This window comes from Pseudophryne corroboree, chromosome 12 (assembly GCF_028390025.1).
Source record: "Pseudophryne corroboree isolate aPseCor3 chromosome 12, aPseCor3.hap2, whole genome shotgun sequence".
NCBI lineage: Eukaryota > Metazoa > Chordata > Amphibia > Anura > Myobatrachidae > Pseudophryne > Pseudophryne corroboree.
The window spans coordinates 8,338,062-8,364,112 of NC_086455.1; the positions used below are offsets into that span (position 1 = coordinate 8,338,062).

The following is a 26,051-nucleotide window of genomic DNA, read 5'->3' on the forward strand; positions in this document are numbered from 1 at the left end:
CTGCGCATTTGTCATGATCGCACTGCGCACGTGCCAAGGTTCCTAAGAGACGCCGCTTGCAGTTAGGATTTATTTGCAAAGCGGTTACAGACTGGCATCAATTGGGGGCGGTTTCGAGGAGTGGCGGCAAAAATGCAAATGTGCCGGTTTTTGGGGCACGTGTGAGCCTACAGGTGTGTTCCTGTAAGCAGAAAACATGGCGCCAGCTTCTCAGTTCCCACATTTATAGGGCTGCTATGGAAGGATCTGTGACCACCACAACACCATTAGCTGCGTACAAATCATACTTTCCTACTCTCCCAAAAATCAGGTGCTGCTCCCATCCTCCTGGAAGAGCGGGCAAGTGACCCAGCTGGACACCACCAGCCAACATCCCCCCCACCCCAATCTGCCAACAGCCCTCCCTTCCCGGCAGTCTACTGTATTCCAAAATGTAACTCTATCCCGACAGTTTACTATATACCAGAAGTGTTAGCTAGAATCATCAACTGTATTTGAGCTGATAAATGATAAGGAACTGATAAATGATAGGGAACTGATAATTAATAGGGAACTGATAAATGATAGGGAACTGATAATTAATAGGGAACTGATAAATGATAAGGAACTGACAAATTATAGGGAACTGATAAATTATAAATGATAGGGAGCTGATAAATGATATAGGACTGATAAATGATAGGGAACGGATAAATTATAGGGAACTGATAAATGATAGGGAACTGACAAATGATAGGGAACTGATAAATGATAGGGAACTGATAAATTATAAATGATAGGGAGTTGAGGGACCTGATAAATGATAGGGAACTGATAAATTATAGGGAACGGATAAATGATAGGGAACTGACAAATTATAGGGAACTGATAAATTATAAATGATAGGGAGCTGATAAATGATAGGGAACTGAAAATTATAAATGATAGGGACCTGATAGATGATAGGGAACTGCTAAAATTATAAATTGCTATCAATAATAGTGAATAATAAGAATCAGCCTGCAAGAGCAAATCCCATGCAGAAGTGCAGGAAGGAAGGGGTTAAGCCGAGTCACTGACACATTGTGTGAATCAGCCTAGCCCTGCAATTAGCATATACTGAGGCATCCCTCTGAGCAATTGTTAATGGTTAAAAATAGATGCAGGGTTGTGTGCAGCCTGCACTAATGTGATCCTGCCCCGCTCCATTATTCCCTGCTGTCTGTGCTGGTGGACTGTACGCAGCCTGCACTAATGTGATCCTGCCCCACTCCATTATTCCCTGCTGTCTGTGCTGGTGGACTGTACGCAGCCTGCACTAATGTGATCCTGCCCCGCTCCATTATTCCCTGCTGTCTGTGCTGGTGGACTGTACGCAGCCTGCACTAATGTGATCCTGCCCCACTCCATTATTCCCTGCTGTCTGTGCTGGTGGACTGTACGCAGCCTGCACTAATGTGATCCTGCCCCACTCCATTATTCCCTGCTGTCTGTGCTGGTGGACTGTACGCAGCCTGCACTAATGTGATCCTGCCCCGCTCCATTATTCTCTGCTGTCTGTGCTGGTGGACTGTACGCAGCCTGCACTAATATGATCCTGCCCCACTCCATTATTCCCTGCTGTCTGTGCTGGTGGACTGTACGCAGCCTGCACTAATATGATCCTGCCCCGCTCTCAGGGGGGCATCTAGAGAGACTAGGCCCCTCCGTCTCTAGCCAACAGCGCTCTAGCTCTGGGCACTAGGGTCACCAGGAGACCTTAGCGCTGTCCCAGAGACTAGTGCGCATGCGCAGGTCTCTGGGAAAATGGCGCAGCGGCCATTTTCTCAGTGATTTCCTTACTGCGTATGCGCGAAACACCAGAGAAATGGTGCCGCAACAATTTCCTGGTCATTTCTGCAGCGCTGCTGCTGCCGACTCAGGACTCCGAGGGGTAAGTATTGAAAATAATTGGATGCAGATTAAACTTTAAAAAAGAAAAAAACAAAACTTTGTAATGTTGTCTGCCTGTGATCATAGGCTAGAGGAGAAGAGGGGTGGCTAGCGTGCTACGGGGTGCATGTGTAGCCCCCTAAGCTGCTCCCAGACACATGGCAGCGTGGTATTTACAAATAAGTTATTTATATAGCGCACACATATTCCGCAGCAGTGTAAACCTGACCTGCCGAGTGACCCCGGGGCAGTGGCTTTATTTTGGACATGGGACGAGTGAGTAGGTCACTTGCTGGACCCACCTGTTTAAATGCCTGGGAGGGACTCGGTTTCCACCAATGTGTGATTGTCACCCGAGCATGACAAGCAGAACACAAAGCAGTGACAGCAGGTGTCCGCACACACACACACACAGACAGGCACGCACACTGCCTCCAGATACACACAGCCAGGAAATAGTTCTCTCTGACGGAGGAGGCTCTCACTCCGGCTGTGTCAGATGGCAGAGTGCGTCTGCAGGTAGAGTCCTTCCTGTCTGCATGCCAGCGAGGCACAGCCCCGTCCTGCCAGGGGCATGGCCACCAGGAAGAAGTGGCAGACCTTGTTTGTCAGGCAGACGTACAAGCCATCGGCGGTGAGTAACACAAGTGTGGGGTGAGACGTGGGTATAGCAGAAGGATAGGCGTATCTTGCAGTGATTAAATTGGGTGAGAGTGGCAAGGCTGGACAGTGATCTGGGTAGTGGTGGGTGGGGTGGGGTGGGGTGATGCTGAGGAGTATGGGGACAGGGTGAAGTAGAAAGATGATGAGGAGAGTGGAAGGGAAAGGTCTTGAGAAGTTGGGTGGCAGCACCCTTCACGGGCATCCTGGAGAAGAACTGGCATGTCATGGGGTGTCAGGTGGGACAGGTAGAGAGGACGTTGAGAAGGAGAGCTGGCAGCGGGCAGGAGGCTGGGTCGTATTAGGTGGTGCCAGGAGGGCACTGAGATGTGTGAGGGGCTGGTTGAGAGAGGAACAGGGATTTTATACCGAGCAGAGACATCACAGTGACAGGGGAGTGGACAGTAAGAGGCTGGCATACATGGGAGGGTGAGGCTGGCATGGGGAGGGCACAAGGAGCAGTGAGGGGACGTGATTAGACACAGGGCTGGCTTAGACCACTCGCAGTGCATGTGAATGAGTAAAGGGAGAGTATATTGATGAATGATTATATGATTATTGGGCCCATTTATCAATAAATATTTGTGGCTTATTCTCCGAAAACACCCATTTTTTTTGTTATTGTTATTATTATTTATTTATTTATTTTTGGCGGCGGCGGCGGGGGGTGGGGGTTATGCAAAGATGTCATTAGCCCGATGTAACCTATGGGCTGCACTCCACAAAACTCCCCGGAAGAGGGTCACTCCCTGGCAGTGGCCGCCGCACATGCATGGTCAGCGGACCAAACATGCGAAGGAGTCCCGGCATGGAAGTGTCACCGCACTGACGGACTTCTGAGCCCCACCCATGCAGGTGCCGCTTCATACATCTGGCCGGTGTAACTGCATCCTGCAATGTGGTCTTGGGCGTTAACCTCGCGCCCAGATCCCATTACAAATGGGATTATTGATAAATAGCCACTTAAAAGAGAACAGAAAGTGAGAGCCTGGCATATATCTGACACATGGATGATTGAGCTGATGCCGCTTAAAGAGGCTGGCATAGATTAGAGAGAGGCTTGCAGGGAATGTATAGAGATACAGGGCGCTGTGGGTTACAGGTAGGCTGGCAGGGAATGTCTAGAGACACAGGGCGCTGTGGGTTACAGGGAGGCTGTCAGGGAATGTTTAGTGACACAGGGCGCTGTGGGTTACAGGGAGGCTGGCAGGGAATGTATAGAGACACAGGGTGCTGTGGGTTACAGGGAGGCTGTCAGAGAATGTATAGAGACACAGGGTGCTGTGGGTTACAGGGAGGCTGTCAGAGAATGTTTAGAGACACAGGGTGCTGTGGGTTACAGGGAGGCTGTCAGAGAATGTATAGAGACACAGGGTGCTGTGGGTTACAGGGAGGCTGGCAGGGAATGTAGAGAGACACAGGGTGCTGTGGGTTACAGGGAGGCTGTCAGAGAATGTATAGAGACACAGGGTGCTGTGGGTTACAGGGAGGCTGGCAGGGAATGTATAGAGACACAGGGTGCTGTGGGCTACAGGGAGGCTGGCAGGGAATGTATAGAGACACAGGGCGCTGTGGGTTAGAGGGAGGCTGGTAGGGAATGTATAGAGACACAGGGTGCTGTGGGTTACAGGGAGACTGGCAGGGAATGTATAGAGACACAGGGCGCTGTGGGTTACAGGGAGGCTGGCAGGGAATGTATAGAGACACAGGGCGCTGTGGGTTACAGGGAGGCTGTCAGGGAATGTTTAGTGACACAGGGCGCTGTGGATTACAGGGAGGCTGGCAGGGAATGTATAAAGACACAGGGTGCTGTGGGTTACAGGGAGGCTGTCAGGGAATGTATAGAGACACAGGTTGCTGTGGGTTACAGGGAGGCTGGCAGGCAATGTAGAGACACACAGGGTGCTGTGGGTTACAGGGAGGCTGTCAGAGAATGTATAGAGACACGGGGTGCTGTGGGCTACAGGGAGGCTGGCAGGGAATGTATAGAGACCCAGGGCGCTGCGGGTTACAGGGAGGCTGGTAGGGAATGTATAGAGACACAGGGTGCTGTGGGTTACAGGGAGACTGACAGGGAATGTATAGAGACACAGGGCGCTGTGGGTTACAGGGAGGCTGGCAGGGAATGTATAGAGACACAGGGTGCTGTGGGTTACAGGGAGGCTGTCAGAGAATGTATAGAGACACAGGGTGCTGTGGGTTACAGGGAGGCTGGCAGGGAATGTATAGAGACACAGGGCTCTGTGGGTTACAGGGAGGCTGGCAGGGAATGTATAGAGACACAGGGCGCTGTGGGTTACAGGGAGGCCGGCAGGGAATGTACAGAGAGACAGAGCGCTGTGGGTTACAGGGATGCTGGCAGGGAATGTATAGAGACACAGGGTGATGTGGGTTACAGAGAGGCTGGCAGGGAATGTATAGAGACACGGTGCTGTGGGTTACAGGGAGGCTGGCAGGGAATGTATAGAGACATGGGGCGCTGTGGGTTACAGGGAGGCTGGCAGGGAATGTATAGAGACACAGGGCGCTGTGGGTTACAGGGAGGCTGGCAGGGAATGTATAGAGACACAGGGCGCTGTGGGTTACAGGGAGGCTGGCATAGAATGTATAGAGACACAGGGCGCTGTGGGTTACAGGGAGACTGGCAGGGAATGTATAGAGACACAGGGCGCTGTGGGTTACAGGGAGGCTGGCAGGGAATGTATAGAGACACAAGGTGCTGTGGGTTACAGGGAGGCTGTCAGAGAATGTATAGAGACACAGGGCGCTGTGGGTTACAGGGAGGCTGTCAGGGAATGTTTAGTGACACAGGGCGCTGTGGGTTACAGGGAGGCTGGCAGAGAATGTATAGAGACAAGGGCGCTGTGGGTTACAGGGAGGCTGGCAGGGAATGTATAGTGATACATGGCGCTGTGGGTTACAGAGAGGCTGGCAGGTATTGAATAGAGACACAGGGTGCTGTGGGTTACAGGGAGGCTGGCAGGGAATGTATAGAGACACAGGGCACTGTGGGTTACAGGGAGGCTGGTAGGGAATGTATAAAGACACAGGGCGCTGTGGGTTACAGGGAGGCTGGCAGGGAATGTATAGAGACACAGGGCGCTGTGGGTTACAGGGAGGCTGGCAGGGAATGTATAGAGACATAGGGCACTGTGGGTTATAGAGAGGCTGGCAGGGAATGTATAGAGACACAGGGTGCTGTGGGATACAGGGAGGCTGGCAGGTATTGTATAGAGACACAGGGCGCTGTGGGTTATAGAGAGGCTGGCAGGTATTGTATAGAGACACAGGGCGCTGTGGGTTATAGAGAGGCTGTCAGAGAATGTATAGAGACACAGGGCGCTGTGGGTTACAGGGAGGCTGTCAGGGAATGTTTAGTGACACAGGGCGCTGTGGGTTACAGGGAGGCTGGCAGAGAATGTATAGAGACACAGGGCGCTGTGGGTTACAGGGAGGCTGGCAGGGAATGTATAGTGATACATGGCGCTGTGGGTTACAGAGAGGCTGGCAGGTATTGAATAGAGACACAGGGTGCTGTGGGTTACAGGGAGGCTGGCAGGGAATGTATAGAGACACAGGGCACTGTGGGTTACAGGGAGGCTGGTAGGGAATGTATAGAGACACAGGGCGCTGTGGGTTACAGGGAGGCTGGCAGGGAATGTATAGAGACACAGGGCGCTGTGGGTTACAGGGGGGCTGGCAGGGAATGTATAGAGACACAGGGCACTGTGGGTTATAGAGAGGCTGGCAGGGAATGTATAGAGACACAGGGTGCTGTGGGATACAGGGAGGCTGGCAGGTATTGTATAGAGACACAGGGCGCTGTGGGTTATAGAGAAGCTGGCAGGTATTGTATAGAGACACAGGGCGCTGTGGGTTATAGAGAGGATGGCAGGGAATGTATAGAGACACAGGGTACTGTGGGTTATAGAGAGGCTGGCAGGGAATGTATAGAGATACAGGGCGCTGTGGGTTACGGGGAGGCTGGCAGGGAATGTATAGAGACACAGGGCGCTGTGGGTTACAGGGAGGCTGGCAGGGAATGTATAGTGATGCATGGTGCTGTGGGTTACAGAGAGGCTGGCAGGGAATGTATAGAGACACAGGGCACTGTGGGTTACAGGGAGGCTAGCAGGGAATGTATAGTGATGCATGGTGTTGTGGGTTACAGAGAGGCTGGCAGAGAATGTATAGAGACACGGTGCTGTGGATTAAAGGGAGGCTGGCAGGTATTGTATAGAGACTTAGGGCGCTGTGGATTACAGGGAGGCTGGCAGGTATTGTATAGAGACACAGGGCGCTGTGGATTACAGGGAGGCTGGCAGGTATTGTATAGAGACACAGGGCGCTGTGGGTTACAGGGAGGCTGGCAGGGAATGTATAGAGACACAGGGTGCTGTGGGTTACAGGGAGGCTGGCAGGGAATGTATAGAGACACAGGGTGCTGTGGAATACAGGGAGGCTGGCAGGGAATGTATAGAGACACAGGGCGCTGTGGGTTACGGGGAGGCTGGCAGGGAATGTATAGAGACACAGGGCGCTGTGGGTTACAGGGAGGCTGTCAGAGAATGTATAGAGACACAGGGCGCTGTGGGTTACAGGGAGGCTGGCAAAGAATGTATAGAGACACAGGGTGCTGTGGGTTACAGGGAGGCTGTCAGAGAATGTATAGAGACACAGGGCGCTGTGGGTTACAGGGAGGCTGGCAGGGAATGTATAGAGACACAGGGTGCTGTGGGTTACAGGGAGGCTGGCAGGGAATGTATAGAGACACAGGGTGCTGTGGGTTACAGGGAGGCTGGCAGGTATTGTATAGAGACACAGGGCACTGTGGGTTACAGGGAGGCTGGCAGGGAATGTATAGAGACACAGGGCGCTGTGGGTTACAGGGAGGCTGGCAGGGAATGTATAGAGACACATGGTGCTGTGGGTTACAGGGAGGCTGGCAGGGAAGGTATAGAGACACAGGGCGCTGTGGGTCACAGGGAGGCTGGCAGGGAATGTATAGAGACACAGGGCGCTGTGGGTTACAGGGAGGCTGGCAGGGAATGTATAGTGATACAGGGCGCTGTGGGTTACAGGAGGGCTGGCAGGGAATGTATAGAGACACAGGGCGCTGTAGGTTACAGGGAGGCTGGCAGGGAATGTATAGTGATACAGGGTGCTGTGGGTTACAGGAGGGCTGGCAGGGAATGTATAGAGACACAGGGTGCTGTGGGATACAGGGAGGCTGGCAGGGAATGTATAGAGACACAGGGTGCTGTAGGTTACAGGGAGGCTGGCAGGGAATGTATAGAGACACAGGGTGCTGTGGGATACAGGGAGGCTGGCAGGTATTGTATAGAGACACAGGGTGCTGTGGGTTACAGGGAGGCTGGCAGGTATTGTATAGAGACACAGGGCGCTGTGGGTTATAGAGAGGCTGGCAGGGAATGTATAGTGATACAGGGCGCTGTGGGTTATAGAGAGGCTGGCAGGGAATGTATAGAGACACAGGGCGCTGTGGGTTATAGAGAGGCTGGCAGGTATTGTATAGAGACACAGGGCGCTGTGGGTTACAGGGAGGCTGGCAGGGAATGTATAGAGACACAGGGCGCTGTGAGTTATAGAGAGGCTGGCAGGTATTGTATAGAGACACAGGGCGCTGTGGGTTACAGGGAGGCTGGCAGGGAATGTATAGAGATACAGGGCGCTGTGGGTTACAGGGAGGCTGGCAGGTATTGTATAGAGACACAGGGCGCTGTGGGTTACAGGGAGGCTGGCAGGGAATGTATAGCGATACAGGGAGCTGTGGGTTACAGGGAGGCTGGCAGGTATTGTATAGAGACACAGGGCGCTGTGGGTTACAGGGAGGCTGGCAGGGAATGTATAGAGATACAAGGCGCTGTGGGTTACAGGGAGGCTGGCAGGTATTGTATAGAGACACAGGGCACTGTGGGTTACAGGGAGGCTGGCAGGGAATGTATAGCGATACAGGGCGCTGTGGGTTACAGGGAGGCTGGCAGGTATTGTATAGAGACACAGGGCGCTGTGGGTTACAGGGAGGCTGGCAGGGAATGTATAGAGATACAGGGCGCTGTGGGTTACAGGGAGGCTGGCAGGTATTGTATAGAGACACAGGGCACTGTGGGTTACAGGGTGGCTGGCAGGGAATGTATAGAGATACAGGGCGCTGTGGGTTACAGGGAGGCTGGCAGGTATTGTATAGAGACACAGGGCACTGTGGGTTACAGGGAGGCTGGCAGGGAATGTATAGAGATACAGGGCGCTGTGGGTTACAGGGAGGCTGGCAGGTATTGTATAGAGACACAGGGCGCTGTGGGTTACAGGGAGGCTGGCAGGGAATGTATAGAGATACAGGGCGCTGTGGGTTACAGGGAAGCTGGCAGGTATTGTATAGAGACACAGGGCGCTGTGGGTTACAGGGAGGCTGGCAGGGAATGTATAGAGATACAGGGCGCTGTGGGTTATAGAGAGGCTGGCAGGGAATGTATAGTGATACAGGGTGCTGTGGGTTACAGGGAGGCTGTCAGAGAATGTATAGAGACACAGGGCGCTGTGGGTTACAGGGAGGCTGGCAGGTATTGTATAGAGACACAGGGTGCTGTGGGTTATAGAGAGGCTGGCAGGGAATGTATAGAGACACAGGGCGCTGTGGGTTATAGAGAGGCTGGCAGGGAATGTATAGAGACACAGGGCGCTGTGGGTTACAGGGAGGCAGGCAGGGAATGTATAGTGATACAGGGCGCTGTGGGTTACAGGGAGGCTGGCAGGTATTGTATAGAGACACAGGGCGCTGTGGGTTACAGGGAGGCTGGCAGGGAATGTATAGAGATACAGGGCGCTGTGGGTTACAGGGAAGCTGGCAGGTATTGTATAGAGACACAGGGCGCTGTGGGTTACAGGGAGGCTGGCAGGGAATGTATAGAGATACAGGGCGCTGTGGGTTATAGAGAGGCTGGCAGGGAATGTATAGTGATACAGGGTGCTGTGGGTTACAGGGAGGCTGGCAGGGAATGTATAGTGATACAGGGTGCTGTGGGTTACAGGGAGGCTGTCAGAGAATGTATAGAGACACAGGGCGCTGTGGGTTACAGGGAGGCAGGCAGGGAATGTATAGTGATACAGGGCGCTGTGGGTTACAGGGAGGCTGGCAGGTATTGTATAGAGACACAGGGCGCTGTGGGTTACAGGGAGGCTGGCAGGGAATGTATAGAGATACAGGGCGCTGTGGGTTACAGGGAGGCTGGCAGGTATTGTATAGAGACACAGGGTGCTGTGGGTTACAGGGAGGCTGTCAGAGAATGTATAGAGACACAGGGCGCTGTGGGTTACAGGGAGGCTGGCAGGTATTGTATAGAGACACAGGGCGCTGTGGGTTATAGAGAGGCTGGCAGGGAATGTATAGAGACACAGGGCGCTGTGGGTTATAGAGAGGCTGGCCGGGAATGTATAGAGACACAGGGCGCTGTGGGTTACAGGGAGGCTGGCAGGGAATGTATAGTGATACAGGGCGCTGTGGGTTACAGGGAGGCTGGCAGGTATTGTATAGAGACACAGGGCGCTATGGGTTATAGAGAGGCTGGCAGGGAATGTATAGTGATACAGGGTGCTGTGGGTTACAGGGAGGCTGGCAGGGAATGTATAGTGATACAGGGTGCTGTGGGTTACAGGGAGGCTGGCAGGGAATATATAGTGATACAGGGCGCTGTGGGTTACAGGGAGGCTGGCAGGTATTGTATAGAGACACAGGGCGCTGTGGGTTATACAGAGGCTGGCAGGGAATGTATAGTGATATAGGGTGCTGTGGGTTACAGGGAGGCTGGCAGGGAATGTATAGAGATACAGGGCGCTGTGGGTTACAGGGAGGCTGGCAGGTATTGTATAGAGACACAGGGTGCTGTGGGTTACAGGGAGGCTGTCAGAGAATGTATAGAGACACAGGGCGCTGTGGGTTACAGGGAGGCTGGCAGGTATTGTATAGAGACACAGGGCGCTGTGGGTTATAGAGAGGCTGGCAGGGAATGTATAGAGACACAGGGCGCTGTGGGTTATAGAGAGGCTGGCAGGGAATGTATAGAGACACAGGGCGCTGTGGGTTACAGGGAGGCTGGCAGGGAATGTATAGTGATACAGGGCGCTGTGGGTTACAGGGAGGCTGGCAGGTATTGTATAGAGACACAGGGCGCTATGGGTTATAGAGAGGCTGGCAGGGAATGTATAGTGATACAGGGTGCTGTGGGTTACAGGGAGGCTGGCAGGGAATGTATAGTGATACAGGGTGCTGTGGGTTACAGGGAGGCTGGCAGGGAATATATAGTGATACAGGGCGCTGTGGGTTACAGGGAGGCTGGCAGGTATTGTATAGAGACACAGGGCGCTGTGGGTTATACAGAGGCTGGCAGGGAATGTATAGTGATATAGGGTGCTGTGGGTTACAGGGAGGCTGGCAGGGAATGTATAGTGATACAGGGTGCTGTGGGTTACAGGGAGACTGGCAAGGAATGTATAGAGACACAGGGTGCTGTGGGTTACAGGGAGGCTGGCAGGGAATGTATAGAGACACAGGGTGCTGTGGGTTACAGGGAGGCTGGCAGGGAATGTATAGTGATACAGGGTGCTGTGGGATACAGGGAGGCTGGCAGGTATTGTATAGAGACACAGGGTGCTGTGGGTTACAGGGAGGCTGGCAGGCAATGTATAGTGATACAGGGTGCTGTGGGATACAGGGAGGCTGGTAGGTATTGTATAGAGACACAGGGCGCTGTGGGTTACAGGGAGGCTGGCAGGCAATGTATAGAGACACAGGGTGCTGTGGGATACAGGGAGGCTGGCAGGGAATGTATAGAGACACAGGGTGCTGTGGGTTACAGGGAGGCTGGCAGGGAATGTATAGTGATACAGGGCGCTGTGGGTTACAGGGAGGCTGGCAGGTATTGTATAGAGACACAGGGAGCTGTGGGTTACAGGGAGGCTGGCAGGGAATGTATAGAGACACAGGGCGCTGTGGGTTACAGGGAGACTGGCAGAGAATGTATAGAGACACAGGGTGCTGTGGGTTACAGGGAGGCTGGCAGGGAATGTATAGTGATACAGGGTGCTGTGGGTTACAGGGAGGCTGGCAGGGAATGTATAGTGATACAGGGCGCTGTGGGTTACAGGGAGGCTGGCAGGTAATGTATAGAGACACAGGGTGCTGTGGGATACAGGGAGGCTGGCAGGTATTGTATAGAGACACAGGGTGCTGTGGGTTACAGGGAGGCTGTCAGGGAATGTATAGAGACACAGGGCGCTGTGGGTTACAGGGAGGCTGGCAGGGAATGTATAGTGATGCATGGTGCTGTGGGTTACAGGGAGGCTGGCAGGGAATGTATAGTGATACAGGGCGCTGTGGGTTACAGGGAGGCTGGCAGGTATTGTATAGAGACACAGGGCACTGTGGGTTACAGGGAGGCTGGCAGGGAATGTATAGCGATACAGGGCGCTGTGGGTTACAGGGAGGCTGGCAGGTATTGTATAGAGACACAGGGCGCTGTGGGTTACAGGGAGGCTGGCAGGGAATGTATAGAGATACAGGGCGCTGTGGGTTACAGGGAGGCTGGCAGGTAATGTATAGAGACACAGGGCGCTGTGGGTTACAGGGAGGCTGGCAGGGAATGTATAGTGATACAGGGCGCTGTGGGTTACAGGGAGGCTGGCAGAGAATGTTTAGAGACACAGGGTGCTGTGGGTTACAGGGAGGCTGGCAGGGAATGTATAGTGATACAGGGCGCTGTGGGTTACAGGGAGGCTGGCAGGGAATGTATAGTGATACAGGGCGCTGTGGGTTACAGGGAGGCTGGCAGAGAATGTATAGTGATACAGGGCGCTGTGGGTTACAGGGAGGCTGGCAGGGAATGTATAGTGATACAGGGCGCTGTGGGTTACAGGGAGGCTGGCAGAGAATGTATAGTGATACAGGGCGCTGTGGGTTACAGGGAGGCTGGCAGAGAATGTATAGTGATACAGGGCGCTGTGGGTTACAGGGAGGCTGGCAGGGAATGTATAGTGATACAGGGCGCTGTGGGTTACAGGGAGGCTGGCAGGTATTGTATAGAGACACGGAGGTAAGTTTGGAGCCAGCGGCCCTGCAGACACAATTGGATAATTACATGAAAGACATGTAGGGCCGTGGGATGAGACACTGTGGAAGGGCCGTGTTCTGTGCCTAATCCACCCACTCAGGAATACTGTGTAAATGTTTTCTTCACTTTCTATTGACACCCAACAATGAGCAGCTCTGCGTCCTGTTTACTCTGGCAGACTCTCTGCACTCGTCGCTCACTGAAGTGTGTTTACCGAATCCACAAAGAAACATGAAACACGAGGGTCTGTGATTACGCCCTAACTGCGTGCACGGAGATAACCGTTTCCCCATATGCAGCGCTGTCTGCACCCACTGTCTGTAGGGGTGGTCTTCTGTTTGCTGGCGGTCGGGCTCCCGGCGCACAGTATACCGGCGCCGGGAGCCCGACAGCCGTCATACCGACAATTATTTTCCCTCGTGGGGGTCCACGACCCCCATAGAGGGAGAATAAAATAGTGTGGCGCGCGTAGCGCGCCACCGTGCCCGTAGCGTGGCGAGCGCAGCGAGCCCGCAAGGGGCTCATTTGCGCTCGCCAAGCTGTCGGTAAGCCGGCGGTCGGGCTCCCGGCGCCGGGATGCTGGTCGCCGGGAGCCCGACCGCCGGCCAGCCGTAGTGAACCCGTCTGTAGGTAGGTTCCTATTAGTCAGTACCATCAGCGCTCACTTGCATCAGCCAATCAGGCCAAGGAGTGAGGCAGTGGGGCTTGCGCTCTGTTGGACGGAGGTGTGTTTGTGTATCTGATGAGATGATCTGTAATAATCTGAGTAATCTGTATGATGAGGAGTCAGGAGCCCCAGAAGAATACATGAGAAACGCCATCCTCAACTAGTTTTTATAGAGTCCATGAGGCGCATGTAATTTGCTGTCAGATTTTGCCCGCAAAAATTAATGCGGATATCACAACCCATTTTTTATTTCCATGCGTGTGGGCACTCCTGATTGCCATACTATCTAATCGGAAAAAAAATGGTCACCTGATCACGTCACTCGGGATTGCCGGGATATTCACGCAGCTGATCCCTCCCCGGCGGTTCCGGTCATTATTTCTGGTGGTCACTGGGATGAGTTCCTATATGAGTCCCTGTCCCAGTAACTCAGAAAGGGATCCGTTCAATTTGCCGGATGTCGGGATCCCGGTGGTCAGGATACCGACGCCGGAATCCTGACAGCCGACATTGACGCAAGCCGGAATCTCAGCAAAATAGGACTATTCCCACTCATGGATGTCCACGACACTCAGAGTGGGAATACATCCTGTGGCGAGCGTTTATTAAAATGCACGATTTAGGGCCTACCATATGTGTGGGTGTAGTATGGTATGCCGCCGGCCGGGCTCCCGGCAACCAGCATACCGGCGCCAGGAGCCCGACCGCCGGCATACCGACATCGTGGCAAGCGCAAATGAGCCCCTTGTGGGCTCGCTGCGCTCACCACGCTGCGGGCACGGTGGCGTGCTACGCACGCCACGCTATTTATTCTCCCTCCAGGGGGGTCGTGGACCCCCACGAGGGAGAATATCTGTCGGTATGCCAGCTGTTGGGATTCCGGCGCCGGTATACTGTGCGCCGGGATCCCGACAGCCGGCATACTGAAGACCACCCATATGTGCTGCACAGGACGCGCAATAAGCGCCTGATTCATTAAGGAATGCAAATGCCAAGCTGCTCGCTTGTGGGGCAAAGGTAACTGCGTCTAGCGATGCATTCCTTGGCCTCGCCACTCCTGGAAAACAGGGCGACACCCCCCATTTTCCCAAACTCCAGCCACCCCCGCCCCTGCCTGTCAATCAGATCCCAATCGAGAGAGTAAAAATCTCATGTGTAGTGTAACCCTCAGATAACTCCCTTTAATTGATTTTTGTTCATGGTGCCGCCATTGTTTGGCTATGTCCTGTGCGTCGCTGTTGTTTCGTAGACAAGTCTTACTGCGACCAATCACAGGCCCGGAATGCAGAATGCACCTGTACCTCTGCACAACAGACAATTGCAGCTGTTCAGATGAAAGAAATGGTATGGAACACACCACATATTTTCCGGTGCATTGTGCAGGGTGAGGCTCTGATTTTGCAGGTACCACATGAGCACCGTCTCTTAGCTATTATTCTCCAGGGGCGTAGTCAGGCTGGTGACCCAGGAATGGCATTGAAGGTGCTATGTGGGGGCTGGCGGCAGATCTCCCATTCTCAGCCCTGGCTGGCACAGACCGCCCTGGGATCTTTTATCATGTAAGTTCCCAGTGAGTGACACATTCGGATTGTATTACCCAACACAAAAGAGCTTTTTAGTCCATTCTTTAAGCCATTGTCTGAGAGAATGTGCCCTGATTCCCTATTTTACCAGCACCTGTGTACACAGCAACTGCGGCCCAGCTGAAGCTGCAACCCCTACCGGTCTATTCTATTATCTCTCAGCTCCTCTACAATGTCCGGGGCTGTGGCTTCAGTTCCGTACCCCACACCCCTCTCCTACGTCCTGCTGTAAACTATCCGCTCCAATCTTTCATTGTATACCTAGATTTAACCACTCTCAATTTATTTTTATTTTATTTTTGTAGAAAATGGCTCTCGGGCCGCCTGGACAAATAAGATTTGAGGTTGGGAAACTCAAAATAATTATCCACCTTTAGACAGGTTATACTGTTCGGGCAAAATGTAAGTAAGGGGAACGGGTCCGAGCTGAATGGCTATTCCGTATGCTGTTTTCTCTTTTACCGCGCAAACTTCTACAGCGATCCAATAAGAAAAAAGTTAATTTTAGAAGTTATCTGTAACATTTTATTAGTGTCTCGCCATTAGAGCGGCTGTGCGATTTACTGATCCCTCAGGACCCTTGGGAGTAGCCGATCGTGTGAGCGATCCCAGCATGTCACATGGTCTGTGCGTGATTCTCAATAAGCTTTCCACGGATACCGCTTTCAGATCGCTAATGACGGTCCGCACTCGGGAACTGGAAACGGGTCCTTCCCAGGTGCAACCTGGCATTGAGCACTGAGAACTGGATTCCCATCACGGCATATTGCAGGGTTGGGTTGTCATCAGGGGCGGGGACCATAGCATCATCAGGGGCGGGTGCGGAAGGCGGCGCTAGGAGATGAGCTCATCTCTGCGCCGCCTCTCCCTGTGCTGTGAGCGGGTACCAGGTCGCATCCCGTTCACACTGCACCTGACCCAGTAATAGCCTGGGAATAACACTCCTTAATTCCCAGGTTCAATTACCGGGTCAGGCGAACAGGGAATTCGGGACTGACCTTTTCGCACCGCACAGCGACCCGCGTCGACTCGGCAATATACATGGTCGATACCGGGTTATTTGTGCGATGTGAAAGGGGTATAAAGGTATCACTACTACATTAAGTGGCATCAACCTTATCGGGTGGCACATGTTATACCGACAACTTTTCTCCCTCTTGGGGTGTCCACGACACTCCTGGAGGGAGGGAGAATAAATAGCGTCACCGTGCCTGCAGCGTGGCGAACGCAGAGAGCCCGCAAGGGACTCTTTTGTGCTCACCCAGCTGCCAGCATTCCGGCTGTCGGGATCCCAACAGCCGGCAATTGGTAGTACACCCCCCTTATCAATACATCATATCTCTCTCTCTCTCTTTTTGAGATCTACTAACATTTATTCTGGTTGTGAATACTAATGCGGTGTAATTCAGGTTTAACCAATATGGGCAACTTTTGTAGTACTACAAGTCCCTGCATTCCTAGATGGTAATCATTAGAATGTTATATTTTCCTTTGGGATTTGGGAGTAATTTGAGGCCAATGTAACAAAAAAAAAAAAAAAACAATAATGGTGGTTAAATTAACAAAAAAGTTTATTTGGGATTCATTAGATTAGATGCTATTTTTTAAACAAGTAATAATAACATGTAGTTATATGAATAATTAAGCTAATTGGATGGGTAATTAGTCATTAGGTGGGGTGTCGAAGGGGTTCTGAACCAAGTTCCGAAACATTTCGCTTAAAATATTTTTCCAAAAAATTGGACCTGGTCTGAAGCGTGGAGAAGAAAGCGGCGGTACTGTCTATAGAAATGACCGCGCCTGATTTTCTCGCAGGCAACTGAATAATAAAAACCTCTCGGCTGAGAGAAAAAACTGAATATGCCCCCAAGAGGCTTATTTATGAAGCGCCGGGTTGTAAAGCCCAGCGTTTCCGATCGTGTTTATGCGTTCCACGGCTATGGGAAGACAAGTAACACCGTGCACTTTGCTGAAGAGAGAACGATAATGTAATAAGGATAATTATAATGTAGCGCTATACTCCGGCATCTTGTTACATTCCTAGCAGATGACGCCTGTCAGTCCCAGCCTATTCATTTACTAGGGGCTATTGTCACCGCTAGCTTATAGAAAATTGCTAGGCTACATTCCCATGAGCTCACAAAATGGCTGCCCCCGCTGCGCCTCAGAGCTGTCCCTGGTTACTAGGGAGCTGATGAGCTGGGTTTTCATGCAGAATGGCGTCAGCCACTGTGTGTGTGCGCGCCATGTAACACACCGGTCATTCACAGAAATCTATATAATGGGGCCCGATGCATCGTGGGAAGCCAGCTCTGGCGACGTATCTCGCGCGTTGTCCCACAGCGCCTGCTCAGGAGCTAGTTGCGGCCTGGCCGTGCGGTTTCTGTCTCTGATGGCTGCTTGTGTGTTTTTCAGTGTGTTGGCTTTGTGTCCAGTTGTGACAACAGGCACAACACATCGAGCTGACGATCGGTAAGTGGCGTTCTGTTGGCCTAGTGTGTACCCAGCATTACTTCCTCGGGGTGTGACCGTTTCCATAATACTAGGCCCATCATCCTGACAGCACGATGATGACCACCTGGCCACACGGCTGGCCGTAAACCATAAGTATTACAATTGTATTTCTATTTCCCTCACAAAATGACGCAATTCTTGCACTTTTACGTATTCAGGGAGACATTGGGGCTGATAGCATAGGAGGGGTGTACTACCACGCGGCACTGGCCACACCCACACAGCACTGGCCACACCCTCTCCACCTCTCACAATAGGCCATATTCAACCCTAAGTCTATGATGTCCTTAATCCAGCCCTGGCAATACCATATAAATGATGTATGGAACAGCTGTGGCCCCTTTTCAACACTAGGCCCATAGCAACTGTGGCCCCCACCAAAACGGTGGCAGTGGTGAAACAAAAGCACAACTGTACAATGAAACAGGACAGCGCCTCTAGAGGACTCCGACATCATGACACACAGCAGAATAGTTGCTTGGCTGTATCAGGAAATAAAGTGTATAATAACCCTCTCTCAGACTTAGGAAAGCCGTGGTTTATTTACAATAAAACGAGCCACGTTTCAGTATAAGGTGGTTCCTATTAGGACGCACGGCTCGTCGGTGCACCGTTTACTAAACACATCGCGTTTTCTTTGATTGCGTCTTATGAGAGTTTCCCAGGATACAACATACAGCTACTCTTCTCCCATGCTGCGTCGTATCCTAGGGCATCTGGATTAAATCACCCCGCCAGATGATATAAAGACATGGCTGAAAACCACAGAAGGATATAAGAACAACATATTTAGTAAAAGGTGCAGAAGACTTTACACCTAAATGCACAGGATTTGGAGCGACGTTTATCAGCAGTCGCAGACGTAATGATCCGCCACGGATCTCACGAGACTAAACGCTGATAAAACCGCCGTACGGCAATTTTCAGGCTCACTTGTGCCAATGGTGTGAACTAAGGTGAAGGGAACGGTGGAGTTTGTGCAATCACATCATGCCTCCGGGTGTAGCGTTGTGTCTGTGGCAACCTCTGAACAGCTGAGCGGGAAACGTGCCATGAAAGCGTTAAATGCCTTTGTGAATAGAGACGCTAGTACTGTGAATAATCTGGAACGGGGCAGGGCAGGATTCCTGCCCTATAATTAACACCTTCCTGGAACATGTGACTGTACATAGCATGCACTTATGTCGGCTTTGTTGTCATTTGTTTGCCTGCCTGTTGCGTGTGCCGTTGCGGCAGCATGCCCTGTATAAATGTGGGTCATGGGCGCTGGTTGCGCTATCTATGTATTTGAGGTTTTTTTCCCCCAAGGGTGTTTTTTTTATTTTTGCCGTCTTATATGTATGATGCTCTTTCAACCAACTTTATGTTCTAAATAATGTAGGGACAAAAGGTCAACAGGTTCAAAAGATCGTCATGACAACGGTCAACAGGCAAATGGTCGACACAAATTGTCTGTTTTTTTTTTTAGCTTTTGCTTCATTCACCATCCATGTAGACTACGACTGGTGAGCGGAGAGTTAGCAGGGTACGCCACCACACCCGAAGCGTGGCGAGATGAGGTCACAGGTGATGAAACATACAAAATGACACCCAAAAACCACGTTGACCTTTTTTGTGGCAATCATTTGCATGTTGACCTTTTGACCTTTACCGTCGACCTTTTGGCCCTGACAGCCTATTGCATGTCGCCCACATTGACCGTCTACCTAAAACCCGTAGATCGATTATAACACACCCGTTGGAAATCCCTGGCCCGTGTGGGGGTACTCAGAGGCTTTTTGAGGGTGCTTCTTGGCAAGTAGGGATACGGTCATTAGGGCGACCACTATTGCTCGAGATGGTCAATAGGTCGACATGGAAAAAAGGTCGACGTGAGTTTTTCACACTTTTTCATTATTATTTTTTTTACTTTATCATGCTTTACGATCCACATGGGCTATAATGTGGGAATTTGTAACCTGTGCCAAACGCAGCGGTAGCGGAGTGTGGCACCTTGCCCGAAGCATGGCGAGCGGACACGGTGCATTAATTGGGGTTCCCCGTCACTGTACGAAGAAAACGACACCAAAAACCGTAAAAAAACTCATGTCAACCTATTGACCTCCTGCATGTCGACCAATAATGGTCGACCTAATGACCCGTACCCGGCAAGTACATATTAGGCGTCTTTTGCTGAGCAGGGAAGAAGCACAATTTATTTTTACGCATCAGAAATACTTAAATTAGATGAAGTGTGTGTGTGTGTGGGGGGCGCAAGGTTTTATAGGGGTGTCTCTCACCCCCAGCAGGAGGCATTCTCAGCCTTCATGCGGCGTCTCGGTGTGAGGTCCATGTCATGCACAGTAATGATAAGTCTCTGATATAAAACTCCCTGGTGCAGTTTGGATCTTGTCGACAGACAGACAGACAGACAGACAGACAGACAGACAGACAGACAGACAGACATTATTTCAGTATTCATCTATGCCCCTTCTCCTACAATGAATGTACTGATACATGGCGTTAGGAAGTAGGAAACGTTATATTTTAGTATAGTGCTTGGAGGTTGGGTGACGCACCTCTCTGTATATTTACATTAACAGAACTACACACCTCACAGCTAGGCTGGAAAAGAGGTGTGGCCTGTCAAATGAGGGAGGTGTGCCCTTGGGAAATGAGGGTGTGGTTCAGTTGGTAAGGGAGTGGTCAATTTTGTTATGTTACTAACTAATTAACTAACCCCTGTGTGTGTTGGAAGGAACATGTGTAAGAGTTCATGTTATTAACTTGTTACTATTGTATTAATCCGAAGCACCGTTCAGCCGTGGGAGTGCTCTCAGCTTATTTGCCAAGAGGCGTCATTGTGTTGAAATTGGATCTATTACAGGGGATACTCGGAACAGAATGGGGGTGTAGTTTGTAATTAGGAGGGGAGTGTGTCATTTTAAATGTAATTTATTTCAGCCCCAGTATATTGTCACATTGCTCCTGTCACTGTCCCCTTCATGAAACGACATCAGAGCGCTCCTAATTCGCTACAAATCGCATCGACACAGCACCCATCAAGCCACTGCGCCCCCCCCCCCCCCCCCAGCTGTACCACCCGTGCCATCCTCTACCAGAGGGCAGTCACATGCAGGGACACGTCACCTGGATTCAGTGGGAATTCATTCAATGTGTCGGCTTTTCTGATACGTGTCGGTGTCATGTCCTCAATACACTGCTGATTACATTCACTAAGATTTGGATTGTAAAGCAGATCAGGATACATGTGTTTACTTAATACTAAGCATGCCACACAGTGATATGGGAAGTGGATTTGCATATGTACAATGATAAATGCTCTCTCTTACATCAGTGACCTCTTTAGTGATCTGCAGAACATTGCTCTGTCCCATCTACCCCTGACAGGTACACAGTGATATATCCTGCAGTTTATTACATTACTGACCTCTCTAGTGATCTGCAGAACATTGCTCTGTCCCATCTACCCCTGACAGGTACATAGTGATATATTCTGCAGATTATTACATTACTGACCTCTCTAGTGATCTGCAGAACATTGCTCTGTCCCATCTACCCCCTGACAGGTACATAGTGATATATTCTGCAGATTATTACATTACTGACCTCTCTAGTGATCTGCAGAACATTGCTCTCTCCCATCTACCCGCTGACAGGTACATAGTGATATATCCTGCAGATTATTACATTACTGACCTCTCTAGTGATCTGCAGAACATTGCTCTGTCCCATCTACCTCCTGACAGGTACACAGTGATATACTCTGCAGATTATTACATTACTGACCTCTCTAGTGATCTGCAGAACATTGCTCTGTCCCATCTACCCCCTGACAGGTACACAGTGATATATTCTGCAGATTATTACATTACTGACCTCTCTAGTGATCTGCAGAACATTGCTCTGTCCCATCTACCCCCTGACAGGTACACAGTGATATATTCTGCAGATTATTACATTACTGACCTCTCTAGTGATCTGCAGAACATTGCTCTGTCCCATCTACCCGCTGACAGGTACATAGTGATATATCCTGCAGATTATTACATTACTGACCTCTCTAGTGATCTGCAGAACATTGCTCTGTCCCATCTACCCCCTGACAGGTACACAGTGATATATCCTGCAGATTATTACATTACTGACCTCTCTAGTGATCTGCAGAGCATTGCTCTGTCCCATCTACCCCCTGACAGGTACATAGTGATGGGTGGTCTTCTGTTTGCCGGCGGTCGGGCTCCCGGCGCTCAGTATACCGGCGCCGGGAGCCCGACAGCCGGCATACCGACACTTATTTTCCCTCGTGGGGGTCCACGACCCCCATAGAGGGAGAATAAAATAGTGTGGCGCGCGTAGCGCGCCACCGTGCCCGTAGCGTGGCGAGCGCAGCGAGCCCGCAAGGGGCTCATTTGCGCTCGCCAAGCTGTCGGTAAGCCGGCGGTCGGGCTCCCGGCGCCGGGATGCTGGTCGCCGGGAGCCCAACCGCCGGCCAGCCGTAGTGAACCCCATAGTGATATATCCTGCAGATTATTACATTACTGACCTCTCTAGTGATCTGCAGAACATTGCTCTGTCCCATCTACCCCCTGACAGGTACATAGTGATATATTCTGCAGATTATTACATTACTGACCTCTCTAGTGATCTGCAGAACATTGCTCTGTCCCATCTACTCCGACAGGTTCATAGCGATATATTCTGCAGATTATTACATTACTGACCTCTCTAGTGATCTGCAGAACTTTGCTCTGTCCCATCTACCCCGACAGGTACACAGTGATATATTCTGCAGATTATTACATTACTGACCTCTCTAGTGATCTGCAGAACATTGCTCTGTCCCATCTACCCCTTGACAGGTTCATAGCGTGATATTCTGCAGATTATTACATTACTGACGTCTCTAGTGATCTGCAGAACATTGCTCTGTCCCATCTACCCCCTGACAGCTTCATAGCGATATATTCTGCAGATTATTACATTACTGACCTCTCTAGTGATCTGCAGAACATTGCTCTGTCCCATCTATCCCCTGACAGGTACATAGCGATATATTCTGCAGATTATTACATTACTGACCTCTCTAGTGATCTGCAGAACATTGCTCTGTCCCATCTACCCCCTGACAGGTACATAGTGATATATCCTGCAGATTATTACATTACTGACCTCTCTAGTGATCTGCAGAACATTGCTCTGTCCCATCTACCCCCTGACAGGTACATAGTGATATATCCTGCAGATTATTACATTACTGACCTCTCTAATGATCTGCAGAACATTGCTCTGTCCTATCTTCCCCTGACAGGCACACAGTGATATATATTCTGCAGAGTATCTCACACATACACACAATGGATATCAATGACACCATTGCTTCCTGAACATCTGCTGTATAAGAGAACCTCTGTTTCTGCAATTGGAGTATTTTTAGGCTGTCCGTCTGCTTTCCTTTGCCCGGCTGAGATCGTTAAATGCAGAACTATGTAAGAGCACTTTTATGTCAGAGTAGTTTCCTCTTCCGCAAGAGTTTGCACAGCCGGCTAATGTGATTATCCCGGAGCTCTGGCATGGAGATACATGTTGAGACTTTTGAGAAAGTTACAGATGTTTCATCACACTCACAGGGAGCCGGCTCTGCGTGTCCCAACCTGAGCGCTCCAGTTTCGGTCTCTGACACCCAGTTGAGGATGTTTTGTTTGTGGGTCTCATCTCTTTATCAGTGTAATAAAGGACACACCGTCATCACCTACCAGGCAGGCCCGGCCCTGTCTCACTGGAGATGAATGTGTTACGGGGTGCGTGCGGAATCATTGGGGACTCACCGCCCCTAACAGCCGGCAGCAGTCGTCCTTCTTTAACCCTATGTTGCGCTGCACCTGCTAAGGGTGAGCCCAGAGCCTGTGGAGGGTCACGCAGTAGCTCAGAGCTAGCGGATGACCTTGGGAGGGCCGCATAGTGCCAACCTAAAAATGCAATCTGCGCCGTACACCACAGTGTCCGTAATCTGCTCGCCACTGGAAAATACAAGCGCAGGATCACTTATCCAGAGCCATTGGCCCTCATTCCGAGTTGATCGCTTGCTAGCTACTTTTTGCAGCCGTGCAAACGCATAGTCGCCGCCCACGGGGGAGTGCATTTTCGCTTTGCAAGTGTGCGAACGCCTGCGCAGCCGAGCGGGACGAAAACGCTTTTGGCAGTTTCAGAGTAGGTCTGAACTTACTCAGCCCTTGCGATCACTTCAGCCTGTCCGGTCCCGGAGTTGACGTCAGACACCCGCCCAGCGAACGCCCAGCCACGCCTGCGTTTTCCCTACCACTCCCAGAAAACGATCAGTTGACACCCCTAAACGCCCTCTTTCTGTCAATGTCCTTGCGATCACCTGTGCGAATGGATACGTCGCTAGAAGCATTGCCCAACAACGATGCTGTTTGTACCCGTACGACGCGCGTGCGCATTGCGGTGCATATGCATGTGCAGTAGTAACCCGATCGCTGCGAAAATCGTCAGCATGCGATCAACTCGGAATGACCCCCATTATCCCAAAAGTTTCAAATACATCGAGGTCTATTCATGAAGTAGTGAAAAGAGTGGAGAAGTTGCCCATGGCAACCAAACAGCTGCTACATATAATTTTATAGAATGCACTTGATAAAAGTGACATCAATGCTGATTGGTTGGCATGTACAAAGGGGGACTAACCCACTGCTAAACAATAATAAGGAGTATGAAAGTGTGGGAGTCACGTGGGAAATGATTCATAAATTCTTGCAAAACTTAGTGAGAACGTTCGTTATAGCTGAAACCTACACTATTAAGCGTCTTCAATTGCACAATAATTCAACGTCTTTGGTTTATAAATAGACAGGAAAATCATATTGTTTGCAGGGCACCTGGAAATCCAGTTTTCACTGAGTGGATTATATTATTGTTTAGGGGGCAATGGTCTGCTGTAACTATAGCAACCTTAGACCATGATATATACAGATGGAGCCTCGATCATCTAGCCTTCTCTGCTGCACCTAGGCACACCAAGGTTTATTAGCATAAGCCTTTCATCTATTGTTCTCAGATGCAATGCAATACAGAGAGAACACTACATCAGGGGATTAAGGGGCTCATTCCAGGTTGATTGTAGCTGTGCTAAATTTAGCACAGCTACGCTCATCTTTCCTGACATGCGGGGGGACACGCAGCACAGGGCTAGTACGCCCCGCATGTCAGTGCCGCCCCCCCCCCCCCCACAGAAGTGCAAAGGCATCGCACAGCGGCAATGCCTTTGCACTTCAAGAGTAGCTCCCGGCCAGCGCAGCTTTAGTGTGCTGGCCGGGAGCTACTCATCGCTCCCCGGCCCGCAGCGGCTGCGTGTGACATCACGCAGTCGCTGCAGCCCGCCCCCTGTTCGGTCCGGCCAGACCTGCATTGGCCGGACCAAACCCACGAAACGGTGGCCAAACGCCGCCGTTCCGCCCCCTCCCGCCCAGCGATTGCCTCTGCCTGTCAATCAGGCAGAGGCGATCGTATCCCTGCTACGGCCTTCAGCCGTCTGGCATGCGCCGGCGCATGCGCAGTAGGGACCCGTTCAATCTGCTGCGTTAAAACGCAGCAAGCGAACGGGTCAGAATGACCTCCTAAATCATTACAGCAGGGGATTAAGTCCGACTGCCCTGGCTCAATTAATCCTATTAAAGACCAAGATGAAGATGGCTTCATCTGCAGGTGGTTGCTATGGGTTACATTGCTACCCCTTGAACTATGTTGCTAAATTTGCGTGACAACCTGTCGAGGTGCCGGCTTAGCTGTGATAAAGGATGTTAGAATAGGCGCCATACATCAGGGTGGTCTGGTAGCATACAATCAATAGTTTACTAGTGGAAGACGCCATTTTGTCGGCAGGTCCAACAATCAGACTATCAACTAGGAAATGGGGAGATTATAAATGGGTGCTAATAAAAACTGTACACAGCTGCTGTGGAGTAACGGGTGTATCACAGTGACAGATGACATGACCTCTGAGCCCTCCCGCCAGTGATGAGATGTCACTTACTTAGATTCATTCATTAAGGAGGCATGAGGCATTTTGTGCCTCAGCGACGTCACTGCTTCCTAGCGAGTGGGTAGGTCAAATTCTCATGAATATTGTTTTAGCTCATATGTGCCCACTTTGTATGATCTTATGGCTCTAAGGGGGAAATGCCGCAATGGTGGTGACGCATACCCCCCAATTGCCCCCATTTCAATGGCATCAGATGGTGCTTACTACCCACCCACTTGCTTCTGGACCCCTAATTGTTGTGAGGAATGGCGACATGTTATTGTGTCAGCACTCCCCCCCCCCCCAGGTGCGCAGTGATGGGATTTGCGCAATTACGCAGCACAGCAAGAATCCATCTTATATATCGCAGCAGATCTGATTGAGAGTGACATTAGCGGGCATATTTACTAAAGTTTGAGTTTTCAAAGGTGGAGATTCATGAAGCAGTGAAAAGTGTGGAGAAGTGAGCCAGTGGAGAAGTTGCCCATGGCAACCAATCAGCATTGAAGTAACATTTATACTTTGCACTATACAATTGTACGGAGCAGCTGATT

General features: G+C 51.0%; 1 protein-coding gene across 1 annotated transcript in view; it reads left to right on the forward strand.

Annotated features, from left to right (window-relative positions):
• Nucleotides 1–2,313: 2,313 nt before the first annotated feature.
• The window catches only part of ANKRD35 (ankyrin repeat domain 35), a 51,904-nt gene continuing 28,166 nt past the window's right edge, over nucleotides 2,314–26,051 (forward strand). The window contains exon 1 of the mRNA XM_063946878.1: nucleotides 2,314–2,545. Within this exon, the coding sequence (XP_063802948.1) occupies nucleotides 2,486–2,545 (60 nt within the window). The 5' untranslated portion in view covers nucleotides 2,314–2,485. The remainder of the gene's footprint in view (nucleotides 2,546–26,051) is intronic.